Source organism: Nanorana parkeri, unplaced genomic scaffold (assembly GCF_000935625.1).
Source record: "Nanorana parkeri isolate BGI_ZX_2015 unplaced genomic scaffold, ASM93562v1 scaffold4467, whole genome shotgun sequence".
Lineage (NCBI taxonomy): Eukaryota > Metazoa > Chordata > Amphibia > Anura > Dicroglossidae > Nanorana > Nanorana parkeri.
Window position 1 is genome coordinate 1,483 of NW_017310729.1, and position 15,003 is coordinate 16,485.

Genomic DNA, 15,003 nt, shown 5'->3' on the forward strand with positions numbered 1-15,003 from the left:
CTTGTAGCAGAGTTCTGGTTCTGGTGAGGAGACATGGTTCTCGTAGCAGAGATCTGGTTCTGGTGAGGAGACATGGTCCTTGTAGCAGAGTTCTGGTTCTGGTGAGGAGACATGGTCCTGGTAGCAGAGTTCTGGTTCTGGAGGGGAGACATGGTTCTGGTAGCAGATTTCTGGTTCTGGAGGGGAAACATGGTCCTTGTAGCAGAGTTCTGGTTCTGGTGAGGAGACATGGTTCTGGTAGCAGAGTTCTGGTTCTAGTGAGGAGACATGGTTCTGGTAGCCGAGTTCTGGTGAGGAGACATGGTCCTCGTAGCAGAGTTCTGGTGAGGAGACATGGTTCTGGTAGCAGAGTTCTGGTTCTGGTGAGGAGACATGGTTCTCGTAGCAGAGATCTGGTTCTGGTGAGGAGACATGGTCCTTGTAGCAGAGTTCTGGTTCTGGTGAGGAGACATGGTCCTGGTAGCAGAGTTCTGGTTCTGGAGGGGAGACATGGTCATTGTAGCAGAGTTCTGGTTCTGGAGGGGAGACATGGTTCTGGTAGCAGAGATCTGATTCTGGTGAGGAGACATGGTCCTTGTAGCAGAGTTCTGGTGAGGAGACATGGTTCTGTTAGCAGAGTTCTGGTTCTAGTGAGGAGACATGGTTCTGGTAGCCGAGTTCTGGTTCTGGTGAGGAGACATGGTCCTTGTAGCAGAGTTCTGGTGAGGAGACATGGTTCTGTTAGCAGAGTTCTGGTTCTGGTGAGGAGACATGGTTCTGGTAGCAGAGTTCTGGTTCTGATGAGGAGACATGGTCCTTGTAGCAGAGTTCTGGTTCTGGTGAGGAGACATGGTCCTTGTAGCAGAGTTCTGGTTTTGGTAGCAGAGTTCTGGTTCTGGTGAGGAGACATGGTTCTGGTGAGGAGACATGGTTCTGGTAGCAGAGTTCTGGTTCTGGTGAGGAGACATGGTTCTGGTAGCAGAGTTCTGGTTCTGGTGAGGAGAAATTGTTCTGAAGATGATCCATGGTTTTGGTAGAACTCAGCTCCTCAAGTCCGGAGATGTCATTCTGGTCCTGTAGAGCGGATGGTTCCAGTTATCATTTTCTGGCTCTGATGAGGGTTGTAGTGCGGGATGAGGTCCGTTCACACTTTGTGGTTTCGGTGTCAGTACACTGGGAAGAGTCCGATGAATTGATGATTTTATAAGGCGCCCCCATCCCCCGGCCGAGTCTTCTGTCCTCAGGATGATTGGTGGCCTCTCATGTCGGAGAAATTCGGCAGGTTCTCTGTTTTGTAGAAGGACGTTGCTCCAGTTTCCTCAGGGACTGATTGTTGTCACCATGCATAGACCTGCGTCCTTCACCATGCATAGACCTGCGTCCTTCACCATACAGAGACCTGCGTCCTTCACCATACAGAGACCTGCGTCCCTCACCATGCATAGACCTGCGTCCATCACCATACAGAGACCTGTGTCCTTCACCATACAGAGACCTGCGTCCCTCACCATGCAGAGACCTGCGTCCTTCACCATGCATAGAACTGCGTCCTTCACCATACAGAGACCTGCGTCCTTCACCATACAGAGACCTGCGTCCCTCACCATGCATAGACCTGCGTCCATCACCATACAGAGACCTGTGTCCTTCACCATACAGAGACCTGCGTCCCTCACCATGCAGAGACCTGCGTCCTTCACCATGCAGAGACCTGCATCCTTCACCATGCGTAGACCTGCGTCCTTCACCATACAGAGACCTGCGTCCCTCACCATGCAGAGACCTGCGTCCCTCACCATGCAGAGACCTGCGTCCCTCACCATGCAGAGATCTGCGTCCCTCACCATGCAGAGACCTGCGTCCCTCACCTTGCAGAGACCTGCGTCCCTCACCGTGCAGAGACCTGCGTCCTTCACCTCTAATCTTCTTTTATACATTGAGGAATTATGGTTTTGGTGATTAGTTACTTTGATATAGTTTCCGGTGGATTATTTGGTATTAGGTAGGGTTGGGGTTAGGGGTTGAGGTTTAGGGTTAGGGTTGAGGTTTAGGGTTAGGGGTTAGGGTTGGGGTTAGGGGTTGAGGTTTAGGGTTAGGGGTTATGGTTAGGGTTAGGGGTTGACGTTTAGGGTTAGGGTTGGGGTTAGGGTTGGGGTTGGGGTTAGGGGTTGAGGTTTAGGGTTAGGGGTTATGGTTAGGGCTAGGGTTGGGGTTAGGGTTGGGGTTAGGGATTGAGGTTTAGGGGTTAGGGTTGGGGTTAGGGTTGGGGTTAGGGGTTGAGGTTTAGGGTTGGGGTTAGGGTTGAGGTTTAGGGTTAGGGGTTGGGGTTGAGGTTCAGGTTTTGGTTGTTGGGGTTCAGGTTTTGGTTGCTGGGGTTCAGGTTTTGGTTGTTGGGGTTCAGGTTTTGGTTGTTGGGGTTCAGGTTTTGGTTGCTGGGGTTCAGGTTTTGGTTGTTGGGGGTCAGGTTATGGTTGTTAGGGTTCAGGTTTTGGTTGTTGGGGTTCAGATTTTGGGGGTTCGGCTTTTTGGTCTATAAGCGGCCTGAACTCATCATCTTGTTGGTATTTAATAATAAGATAAATGTTGGGAATTGAAGGATGTCCTTCCGATAAATAAACGTCTCTCTGTCTTTAGGACTGACGCGTTCTGCCCATACATGGTGACCACACAGAGTGTTTGTCTGGTGTGAGCGTGGCGGGGATTGTAGATCCTTTGGGGCCTCTCTGATTGGTTCTCTGGGATCTGTACCGTGCTGAGTGATATGTGGGAAGTAAGTCGTCGTGTCTGCGGCCGGTTTCCACCATTTTCTGGGAGCGCTGGGTCTGTAGACAGATCACCGGCAATTTTCCTGACCGCAGAAGACGAATGATGGGGGATGGTGAATGCCGAGTCTAGGTCTAGTCAGATACGTGAGGTGTATACAGGAGCCCAGAGCCGGGGGTCTTCCTGTACCCCGACATATTACTATAACATACGGCTTCCACCTTTCTGCAGCCGGTACAATCCATCGAGTGTCACCATACACCTCCATCATTCCATGGAACGCATTCATTGGCTTCCTCTTCACGGTGCAATCCTATCCTGACTCCTGCTTGCGTCTCAGTCTCTTCTCAGGAACCAAGGACCTCTTCCCAGAATTTCCCTTCCACAATGGCGCCTCGGCCGTGTCCATCGAGCTGGAGAGACCCGTGTCCCGACACTGCCATGGCACATGCTTACCATCAGACTGCCAGCAGAAGCACCAGGCTCGGCGGAAGCTGTACTTTGCCTGCGTTGTGTGCTTTATCTTTATGATCGGGGAGGTGGCAGGTAACTTGTTGTAGAGCTGTAGATATGTGTGTCCGTAGGCCAGTGTACATCCCATGGTCCTTCTGTGTCCTTCCAGGGGGTTACATTGCCCACAGCTTGGCCATCATGACAGATGCCGCCCATCTCCTCACTGACCTGGGCAGTATGTGCGTCAGTATCTTCTCCTTGTGGATCTCAACGCGACCTCCAACCAAACATATGACCTTCGGTTGGCACCGGTCTGGTAAGTGGAACGTTCTAATATTTGTATCAGTCAGAAAGGTCTGTGTGTGTGTGTGGGGGGATGGGGGGGGGAGGGGCTCGGACCGGCCTATTAACAACGTTTCACATCGCTTCATTTCGATGGAGACAATGATGTCATCTTACAGTATGAAGCCAATTGTCCCGATCCGGGATCAGGCTCAGAGTCCAGCAGGCAATTGGTGGTATAACGGGCCGGGTTCAGTACACAAGCAGACAGTAGTGGTGGAGGAGCCGGCAGAAGCGTAGTCAGAGATCAAGCCGAGGTCAGGAGCCGAAGGTATCAGGTATGAAGCAGAAGATGATGAGAGTAGTCGGTGAATCAGCAGCCAAAGGTCGGTACACGGGGAGCAGTATGAGCGGATTGTAGCACAGAGGGAGCAGGAAGCAAGATAATAGCAGGAACACAATAATCTGGCAAACAGGAAGTGCAGAGGCGTGGCTTAAATAGAAAGTTCAAGGGAGGAGCAAGGAGTTCAGAGTTCAGCAGAAACTAGGGTTACCTGAGGAGAACACAGGAGGTCAGGCGAGGAGCTATCCAAGGTTCTAAGGAGGCTCAGCAGGTAGAACCACCGCCAGCTACAGCAGAGGTACTGGGTTCAGATCCGGTTCCTGACACTAATAGAACCTCCGGTATTGTGAATGACCTCAACTAGAGGCTCTCTGCAGCTGCCCCTCATTGGCTAGGAGGGGCTTTGGTTATTTTTGTATTAAAAATGGAGCATTTCACATGTTTTAGGGAGGGATCGGGGAATGGCCTGACTCAGATCACACCACAGCATTTCAATGTGATAAGGGTCAGGACTGAATGCTGGACCAATGCCATGTTACATGACCCAAATTCTTCAGACAGACGCCCATCTGTAGACATTTCCTCACACAACTCGGAATTTACTGGCCCTTCAGTGACTGCACATCATTCATGTCCTAAGGCAGCAACTCAGCCCCCCCCCCCTTGATTATACTTCATCCAACATGCTTCACAGTTGAGACAAGACTTACCAAAATCTTCAGCTTGTGTCTCACCTGTCCACAGGTCTTTGTTCCAGTCACTTGGGAAGTCTACAGAAAGCAGGAGAAGGAACGCATGTTTCGAGCAGCGGTTGTCTCCTCTAGTGCAGCGGTTCTCAACCTGTGTAACCTCGGAACGCACATTTGCCCTCGGTCATTAAGTCCCGACCCAAGTGGCACTGCAATGGAACGCACAGCATTGCGGTACCGCGCGTTCCGATGTGGGCAATAGAACTGTGGGTGGGAGATGCATTTGGGGTGCCATTCATATGAATGGCAATGCACCTCCCACACCAGAACGTGCAGTAGGTGCGATTGCATTAATTTTGTTTAAGTCCCCCCAGTCTTCCTGCGTTATGAGAGCTGGAGTGTGTCCTCATCCCGGGGGTCAGTGTGGGCTGCTGTGCTGTGATGGAGCTCCATCCATACGTGCAGTGCTGGTACAGCTCCCTCACGTGTCCTGTAGACGTGCCAGGAGACAGAATGTGACGCCACTCCGGTGCAGGCTCCTCTACAGGACACGTTAGGGAGCTGCAAGCAACGCATGTATGGATGGAGCTCCATCACGGCCATGCCCCCAGCCCACCTCAAGCTGAGACTCGGCACCGGGCAGCATATTTTGAATGGCTTCTTGGTGTAAGAAGGGACATCGCTGCGCAAGGGGGAGACTGAGGAGCCTCTCGGCTAGAATGAATCAGCAGCCAAAGGTCGGTACACGGGGAGCAGTATGAGCGGATTGTAGCACAGAGGGAGCAGGAAGCAAGATAATAGCAGGAACACAATAATCTGGCAAACAGGAAGTGCAGAGGCGTGGCTTAAATAGAAAGTTCAAGGGAGGAGCAAGGAGTTCAGAGTTCAGCAGAAACTAGGGTTACCTGAGGAGAACACAGGAGGTCAGGCGAGGAGCTATCCAAGGTTCTAAGGAGGCTCAGCAGGTAGAACCACCGCCAGCTACAGCAGAGGTACTGGGTTCAGATCCGGTTCCTGACACTAATAGAACCTCCGGTATTGTGAATGACCTCAACTAGAGGCTCTCTGCAGCTGCCCCTCATTGGCTAGGAGGGGCTTTGGTTATTTTTGTATTAAAAATGGAGCATTTCACATGTTTTAGGGAGGGATCGGGGAATGGCCTGACTCAGATCACACCACAGCATTTCAATGTGATAAGGGTCAGGACTGAATGCTGGACCAATGCCATGTTACATGACCCAAATTCTTCAGACAGACGCCCATCTGTAGACATTTCCTCACACAACTCGGAATTTACTGGCCCTTCAGTGACTGCACATCATTCATGTCCTAAGGCAGCAACTCAGCCCCCCCCCCCTTGATTATACTTCATCCAACATGCTTCACAGTTGAGACAAGACTTACCAAAATCTTCAGCTTGTGTCTCACCTGTCCACAGGTCTTTGTTCCAGTCACTTGGGAAGTCTACAGAAAGCAGGAGAAGGAACGCATGTTTCGAGCAGCGGTTGTCTCCTCTAGTGCAGCGGTTCTCAACCTGTGTAACCTCGGAACGCACATTTGCCCTCGGTCATTAAGTCCCGACCCAAGTGGCACTGCAATGGAACGCACAGCATTGCGGTACCGCGCGTTCCGATGTGGGCAATAGAACTGTGGGTGGGAGATGCATTTGGGGTGCCATTCATATGAATGGCAATGCACCTCCCACACCAGAACGTGCAGTAGGTGCGATTGCATTAATTTTGTTTAAGTCCCCCCAGTCTTCCTGCGTTATGAGAGCTGGAGTGTGTCCTCATCCCGGGGGTCAGTGTGGGCTGCTGTGCTGTGATGGAGCTCCATCCATACGTGCAGTGCTGGTACAGCTCCCTCACGTGTCCTGTAGACGTGCCAGGAGACAGAATGTGACGCCACTCCGGTGCAGGCTCCTCTACAGGACACGTTAGGGAGCTGCAAGCAACGCATGTATGGATGGAGCTCCATCACGGCCATGCCCCCAGCCCACCTCAAGCTGAGACTCGGCACCGGGCAGCATATTTTGAATGGCTTCTTGGTGTAAGAAGGGACATCGCTGCGCAAGGGGGAGACTGAGGAGCCTCTCGGCTAGAAAAGTGGAAGGCACATGGTGACCCGCTGAACACGGGGTCGCGACCCACCAGTTGAGAACCAAGGCTCTGGTGGACACCATTACTGTTCTGCGTTCTGTTATATTCTAGACATTAAAGGAGAACTATGGGGTTAAGTATTTCCCCCATAGTTCTCCTTAGGGTAACAGGAGGACACAAACCAGCGTCCTCCCGTCACCCTAGGCTCAGTATACCGCGAGCTACTGAGACTCCGCAGCTGAAGCGGATCCCGACAATTGTGCTGGGATCCGCCCAGCTGCGTGAGTGACAGCTGGCTCCTCCTATCTAGAGGCAGAGCCAGCTGTACCCGCCCCCTCCCCCGTCCGATCCGCCAGTCAGTGGTGGCAGATCGGAGCGGGGAGGTGGGAATCCAGCCCCTCCCCCTGTCACGGCAGAGAGCTGTGACTGGATGGAGAGGCGAGCGAACGCCAGTATGTGTTCCCTCACCTCCCGATCTACTGAGCCGACCTGTGACAGTCTCATTGTCACACGTCACCCCGAACTATGAGGGGAGTGACAAGCCCCTCCCCCCATAGTTCTCCTTTAATAACCTCGGTCCGTTGTGACCTGTTGGATGATTGTGGCCTTCCCCTGATACTTGTAGGCCGGCTCTCCTAAGCTGAGTAGGACCAGCTCTGTAAAGTGTCTCGTGGTTTGGTGGGGATCCTGGGTCTTCAGTAACCCTTTCCAATCTTATGAGCACCGTGGCGTCATATTGCCCTTCCACACAATCCCGCCATTAATGAAATTGGGATGTTCTTGTTTTATTCACCACGACAAGTCCGACCCAAGCTCGACTCAAATGAAGCACGGCTCATGTTTATTGGAAGAGCTTCCATCAGACGCCGTCTGCCATGAACTCATTATCCTGCCGCGTCAGACACATTTTCCATTAATGCCGTTCATTGTTTAAAACATTCGTCCAATAAAGAGGCGGCAATGTGGACTGTCGGGGTTTCCCATTGAGGATTGTCTATATATATCACGACTTAGATGAAGATCGGAGCAGATGTTGGGAACTGTTTGTGCCCTAAAAATGCTCAACATCCTCCAATGTTCCTCCACTCTGTGGAATGATATCTGGGCAGCGGTATATTTGGTCTGCCATAGAATGGGAGGTGTGAGATACATGGAGGATGGGTGCTGTGCTATGTGTTTGGTAACGGTGATCTCTCCATTGATGTAGAGATTCTGGGGGCTCTGGCGTCGGTCTTCTCTATCTGGATTGTGACGGGGGTGTTGGTGTACCTGGCTGCCGCTCGGATCATCAACAACGACTATGATATTGATGGACACGTCATGCTGATCACGTCCGGCTGTGCCGTGGTCGTCAACATCATGTAAGTGAGGAAATGTTTAAACTTGATGTGAATCCAACGACTCGATCTCATAGAAACTTTCATCAGAACTTCAAAAGTCATTTTTAATATTTGAATTTGGTCACTCTGTCTATTGTCTATGATACACAGCGCGCAGAGCAAACTCAATATCATCCCATTAGGGTTTACAGTAGCGATGCACCGATACCAGTGCCGATACCCATGCCGATACCAGTCCCGATACTTGGCCTTTTCTGGAGAACTCCCAGGGTTGCAGCGGTTGCAGCGGGGACCGGGCTCTGGCGCTCCACCACTGTCCTGAAATCATTAGTCTGTATTGTTTTTAGAACAACTGTCACATGACAATAAACACAAATGTATCAGAACTTGTACTCGCCAAACTGGTATCGGTGCATCACTTATATATTTATAAAAACAAAATGATACATTATAACAGAGATGTAGAAATCCCAGGAGCTCCGTGTGCTCCTTACACATGACAGCGGCCTCCTAACTTTTGACTTTTCCTCTAGTCTAGTCTTGGAGCTGGAAAAGTATCGGTGCTTGGTATCGGTGCTTGGTATCGGCGCATCCCTAGTTTACAGGTGCTGTAATGTGCTCTGGGCATATGGTCTCCTAGACCGTTTAAGTGGTCTGGAATGTCCAGTTCTGGCACCACTGGCCCCCCAGTTAGGAAGGGTTAAAGACAGTTTGTGAAAAGCCGGAGCTTAGTCCCCAATAATGGCTGTGGTTCTCCCTTTTCCCCAGCATGGCCTACATCCTTCACCAGTCCGCCTCCTTCCACGGACACAGCCATGGTTCAGGCTATGAGAAGATTGGAGACAGCCCCAGCGGTGGCCTGCCCCTGCACCTGGGACCTCATGGCAATACAAGCGTCAGGGCCGCCTTCATCCACGTGCTCGGAGACCTCCTGCAGAGTATTGGGGTGATGGTGGCCGCCATTATTATCTACTTCAAGGTGAGCGAAGGGTCACTATGAGGACTTCATTTGTATTATGCTTGACTTGGGATTTTTTACAAGGGACTCACCAAAGTGCTTATTGAGGTCATTTGAGAAGCTGCGAGGGGGCCACACGGGACAACTATAAGGATGAATTTCCTGAGACCTGGCAGTAACCAAAGGGAGCATCTAGTAAAATGCCTTCTGGAAGTGAGTCCGTTCTTCCTCTTATACCGTATAATTGTTTTATAGAAATGTCAAATCTCTTTTATGCGTGAAATAAGATCCATCCGCAGAGGTGAGAGAGGAGAATGAAATTACCTGACAGGCTGATGGGGAGAGGGGTAAGCATAGGAACGGGGACTGATATCTGCAGAATGTTCTAGTCTGTGCTGTGGTCTGCTGGGCGGCAGTGCCAGGACAAAGTCTTCTGGACCTCTATGTTGGGATTCAAAAGTGACCCCCCCCCCCCAACTCTTTAATTCAGTGAGGGAATAATAAAGGAGTCAATTAAATACAAAGGGTTACCTTCCAATTTTACTGCAAAGTTTATTCTGCATTGTGTCACTGGAATCCTATTCCTGATACAAAGCATCTTTTATTATTTAATGCAACAAACACGATCCAAGCTAAATTTACAAATCATTAAGAAACAATCTACAATTTTACATTTCATTCATTAATGAACACAGAGGGGGAGCTGAGCAGACAAACTGATAGATCCCGAATGTAGATTACAAAGGGAGAACATGGATCTCCCTGTGAAATCATCGGAGCTCCGTGACAGCCGGGCTCTGTGCTCTGTATATTCAGAGAGAGATAGAGAGATACAAAGTAACATTGTATATAAACATTGATCAGAGGGGAGATAGAGAGATACAAAGTAACATTGTATATAAACATTGATCAGAGGGGAGATAGAGAGATACAAAGTAACATTGTATATAAACATTGATCAGAGGGGAGATAGAGAGATACAAAGTAACATTGTATATAAACATTGATCAGAGGGGAGATAGAGAGATACAAAGTAACATTGTATATAAACATTGATCAGAGGGGAGATAGAGAGATACAAAGTAACATTGTATATAAACATTGATCAGAGGGGAGATAGAGAGATACAAAGTAACATTGTATATAAACATTGATCAGAGGGGAGATAGAGAGATACAAAGTAACATTGTATATAAACATTGATCAGAGGGGAGATAGAGAGATACAAAGTAACATTGTATATAAACATTGATCAGAGGGGAGATAGAGAGATACAAAGTAACATTGTATATAAACATTGATCAGAGGGGAGATAGAGAGATACAAAGTAACATTGTATATAAACATTGATCAGAGGGGAGATAGAGAGATACAAAGTAACATTGTATATAAACATTGATCAGAGGGGAGATAGAGAGATACAAAGTAACATTGTATATAAACATTGATCAGAGGGGAGATAGAGAGATACAAAGTAACATTGTATATAAACATTGATCAGAGGGGAGATAGAGAGATACAAAGTAACATTGTATATAAACATTGATCAGAGGGGAGATAGAGAGATACAAAGTAACATTGTATATAAACATTGATCAGAGGGGAGATAGAGAGATACAAAGTAACATTGTATATAAACATTGATCAGAGGGGAGATAGAGAGATACAAAGTAACATTGTATATAAACATTGATCAGAGGGGAGATAGAGAGATACAAAGTAACATTGTATATAAACATTGATCAGAGGGGAGATAGAGAGATACAAAGTAACATTGTATATAAACATTGATCAGAGGGGAGATAGAGAGATACAAAGTAACATTGTATATAAACATTGATCAGAGGGGAGATAGAGAGATACAAAGTAACATTGTATATAAACATTGATCAGAGGGGAGATAGAGAGATACAAAGTAACATTGTATATAAACATTGATCAGAGGGGAGATAGAGAGATACAAAGTAACATTGTATATAAACATTGATCAGAGGGGAGATAGAGAGATACAAAGTAACATTGTATATAAACATTGATCAGAGGGGAGATAGAGAGATACAAAGTAACATTGTATATAAACATTGATCAGAGGGGAGATAGAGAGATACAAAGTAACATTGTATATAAACATTGATCAGAGGGGAGATAGAGAGATACAAAGTAACATTGTATATAAACATTGATCAGAGGGGAGATAGAGAGATACAAAGTAACATTGTATATAAACATTGATCAGAGGGGAGATAGAGAGATACAAAGTAACATTGTATATAAACATTGATCAGAGGGGAGATAGAGAGATACAAAGTAACATTGTATATAAACATTGATCAGAGGGGAGATAGAGAGATACAAAGTAACATTGTATATAAACATTGATCAGAGGGGAGATAGAGAGATACAAAGTAACATTGTATATAAACATTGATCAGAGGGGAGATAGAGAGATACAAAGTAACATTGTATATAAACATTGATCAGAGGGGAGATAGAGAGATACAAAGTAACATTGTATATAAACATTGATCAGAGGGGAGATAGAGAGATACAAAGTAACATTGTATATAAACATTGATCAGAGGGGAGATAGAGAGATACAAAGTAACATTGTATATAAACATTGATCAGAGGGGAGATAGAGAGATACAAAGTAACATTGTATATAAACATTGATCAGAGGGGAGATAGAGAGATACAAAGTAACATTGTATATAAACATTGATCAGAGGGGAGATAGAGAGATACAAAGTAACATTGTATATAAACATTGATCAGAGGGGAGATAGAGAGATACAAAGTAACATTGTATATAAACATTGATCAGAGGGGAGATAGAGAGATACAAAGTAACATTGTATATAAACATTGATCAGAGGGGAGATAGAGAGATACAAAGTAACATTGTATATAAACATTGATCAGAGGGGAGATAGAGAGATACAAAGTAACATTGTATATAAACATTGATCAGAGGGGAGATAGAGAGATACAAAGTAACATTGTATATAAACATTGATCAGAGGGGAGATAGAGAGATACAAAGTAACATTGTATATAAACATTGATCAGAGGGGAGATAGAGAGATACAAAGTAACATTGTATATAAACATTGATCAGAGGGGAGATAGAGAGATACAAAGTAACATTGTATATAAACATTGATCAGAGGGGAGATAGAGAGATACAAAGTAACATTGTATATAAACATTGATCAGAGGGGAGATAGAGAGATACAAAGTAACATTGTATATAAACATTGATCAGAGGGGAGATAGAGAGATACAAAGTAACATTGTATATAAACATTGATCAGAGGGAGATAGAGAGATACAAAGTAACATTTTTATTCATCTTCTGATCATTGGAATGAACCTCAATTGGTATATAATATTAGTGTTCTTATTTAACCCTTAATTTACCATTATTACCCTTTATTAACTCCTTTTTTCCCCTTCTCCCTTTATTTTTTCCTGCTACTTGTCATTTTTTGTTTTTATTCTTCTATCCATAAATGTTGAAACTTTTTTATTTTTCATTGATTTTGCTCGGTTAGTTTTCATTATTTGATTAAAAAAATATTTTTTTCATTTGTAAACACCTTTGCAATGCTTTGTTCCGGAATCCGCATTTTAGAGTCATTTTAAGCAGGAAAACTTTTATAATTAAAATAAAATATAATTTTTTTTATCTACGGAAACAATCTCATAAAAAATAATATCATTTTTGTGAGACATTATCACCTGAAGAAATCCTTGTTTGTCGAAAAATAACAAAAGGTTTTAAGCAGGACCGTAGTAGAAAAGGAAACACTGGTCTGGTCTATAGGGGAGGTGTATGGGGGGCGGAGCTGAAATGGTTAAATACCTCAGTCATGTGACCAGTCCACAAGTATCTGCACGCGATCCAATTTTCAGGGGGGCATTTTGGTATAGAAGCTTTTTACACGGTTACCTGCAGAAGAATCGTGTGGCAATCATTTTTATTTCAGAATTCTGTAGCGAGGTGGAAGGTGACCAGCAGAGACAAGTGCTGGGTAACGTGGCCCCATACTTTTCTGGGGCCCCACTTGTAGCACACAGCTTGCAGTGATTATGGAATTATCATGGCTGTGGACTAATGCTGCTAGCAGTCCATGTGCCTAGTAGACAGAAGGTGGGCTCTCCATGAATCCAGGGTGGGACCTGGCGGATGGGTCCCCAGCCTCATATTTACCATCGCAGTCCCTGAATAATATGGAGCATTGTGTCTTCTGTCTTCCAGCCGCAGTACAAGATTGCTGACCCCGTGTGCACCTTCCTCTTCTCCATCTTCGTACTGGCCACCACCACCACAATCTTACGGGATGTCTTCTGGGTGCTGATGGAAGGTAACATCATTATGGGGGGCGAATATGAAAAGGGGAAATGTAAGGAGAGGAAATGGAGGATGAACATGATGCCCGAACCCTTGAGCATTTAGTAAGAGGAGCTCTTGGCTGGTAGGAGCATGGCCGGTGGCAGGAAGTAAGTAGCAGGAGCAATTGGGACAGGAAGTTGCAAGCTGCTGGCCCACAGAAAAAGGGGTTCAGTCTGTAAAAGGGGTTAATCTAGCAGGGACGCCTGTGTGGGGGTCACTGTCACCTGAAGACAACGCTGCCGATAGACCTCCTTCTGCCTCAGCAGATCTTCCCTCACATATAACATTGTGGCAGCTTTATCGGTTGCCATGGAATAATGGTCCCTGACGGATCTTCTCATTGGGTTTCGTTTAGTTGGGGTGTCTGTCCTGAACTTGAGGTTGGCCATGGTAAGTTGGGTGACCTCCATGCATCGGTGGTTGGCACTAGTCAGCTGAACATTATCAGTCTGTTGGATGAAGTCTCCCGTGTGTGTCAGGAAATTTCCTTCCCAACAAGGAGGGGGGGTCCAATGGCAGCAAAATATGTCCCGCATGGTGGAAGGACAGCTCTGCTCCTCAACAGTCCAGATTGTCCTAGACTCCTCATACGGTGTAATGTACAAAGGGTTAATGTCACAGCAGTCCATGAAGACAGAGGAACCTCCTGAGACACATTTATTGTGCCAGATAATGAACTCCGGTCTGCGGAGACGTCAATCAGGCCCCCCCCCTCCCCCCCCCCCACAGCCTATTTCAGGGATCGGCGCCCATGACCTCAGTCCTCCAGGCGCCCGGATATTTGGGTCCTTGGCTGCCATACCTCCTCCCCTCCCCCCCCATAGGAAGCAGGTGTGACATTCTCCTAACCAATTATAACCGATAATGAAACTTGTAACATAATAAACGAGGAAAAGAACTTTATGAAGGAAGGAGATGACGGCGCGATGTATACATGACGTACGCGGTATGACAATGTATCTAAATGGAGTTCTCTCCCCTCAGTGATCGCATCATAATCATCTTCATAGTAGCGGGAAGTTCCTCCATGGACCATTCATTAATCATTAAGAGTCTGACCGAGGGGGGAGGGGCTTGGGGTGGGGGGGGAGCAGAAATGAAGAGAGTGCCGTTCTGATGATGGACATACAGAAGGGATTCAACAATATCTAAACCCAAGCAGAGAAGTGACATATAGTATATTGCAGCTTCCCAATCCTTAGATGTGGCGCCCGCATTGGGTTTCTTTTTTTTTCAGGCTCAGAACATTTTCAGCAAGTGCAGGAAATACTGGTTGATCCTGCCAGAAATCCAATGTCCCGTGTTACCTCACACAATCATATCTTCCCCCATGTAATGCAGATCCGGAGAGCATCCTGGGGTGACAACACTGCTCCTCCATAGATACAGCGCAGTGAGAGAGCGTTGTCACCGCAGGACAGGAAGCGTGTCACTGGCAGGATCACCAGGTGACAATAATGAAGAAAAGGAAACGAATGCGACCCCCCGAAGCATTGCATATAACTCGGTGAAGGAAGTTCTGCTGACAGTCCAGGGGGTCCGCTCCGTGCACTGCCTGCGACTCTGGGCGCTCACCCTCAGCCAGAACGTGGTGTCTGTACATCTGGCTATCGGTAAGTCTGAGGTCCACGTTACCCCTCCGGTACCACACAATACCGTATGATACGGTACTACACAAGCTGAGGGCTATGGGCATAGATG

General features: G+C 47.0%; 1 protein-coding gene across 1 annotated transcript; it reads left to right on the forward strand.

Moving 5' to 3' along the window:
• Positions 1–2,854: 2,854 nt before the first annotated feature.
• Positions 2,855–14,944, forward strand: LOC108803921 (zinc transporter 2-like; the record flags this gene model as incomplete). Its single annotated transcript, XM_018575709.1, has 7 exons — positions 2,855–2,888; positions 2,974–3,288; positions 3,365–3,511; positions 7,816–7,969; positions 8,717–8,927; positions 13,168–13,274; positions 14,782–14,944. Coding segments are annotated over exons 1-7 (1,131 nt in total), but the record flags the coding sequence as incomplete, so codon positions are not given.
• Between the last annotated feature and the right edge of the window lie 59 nt (positions 14,945–15,003).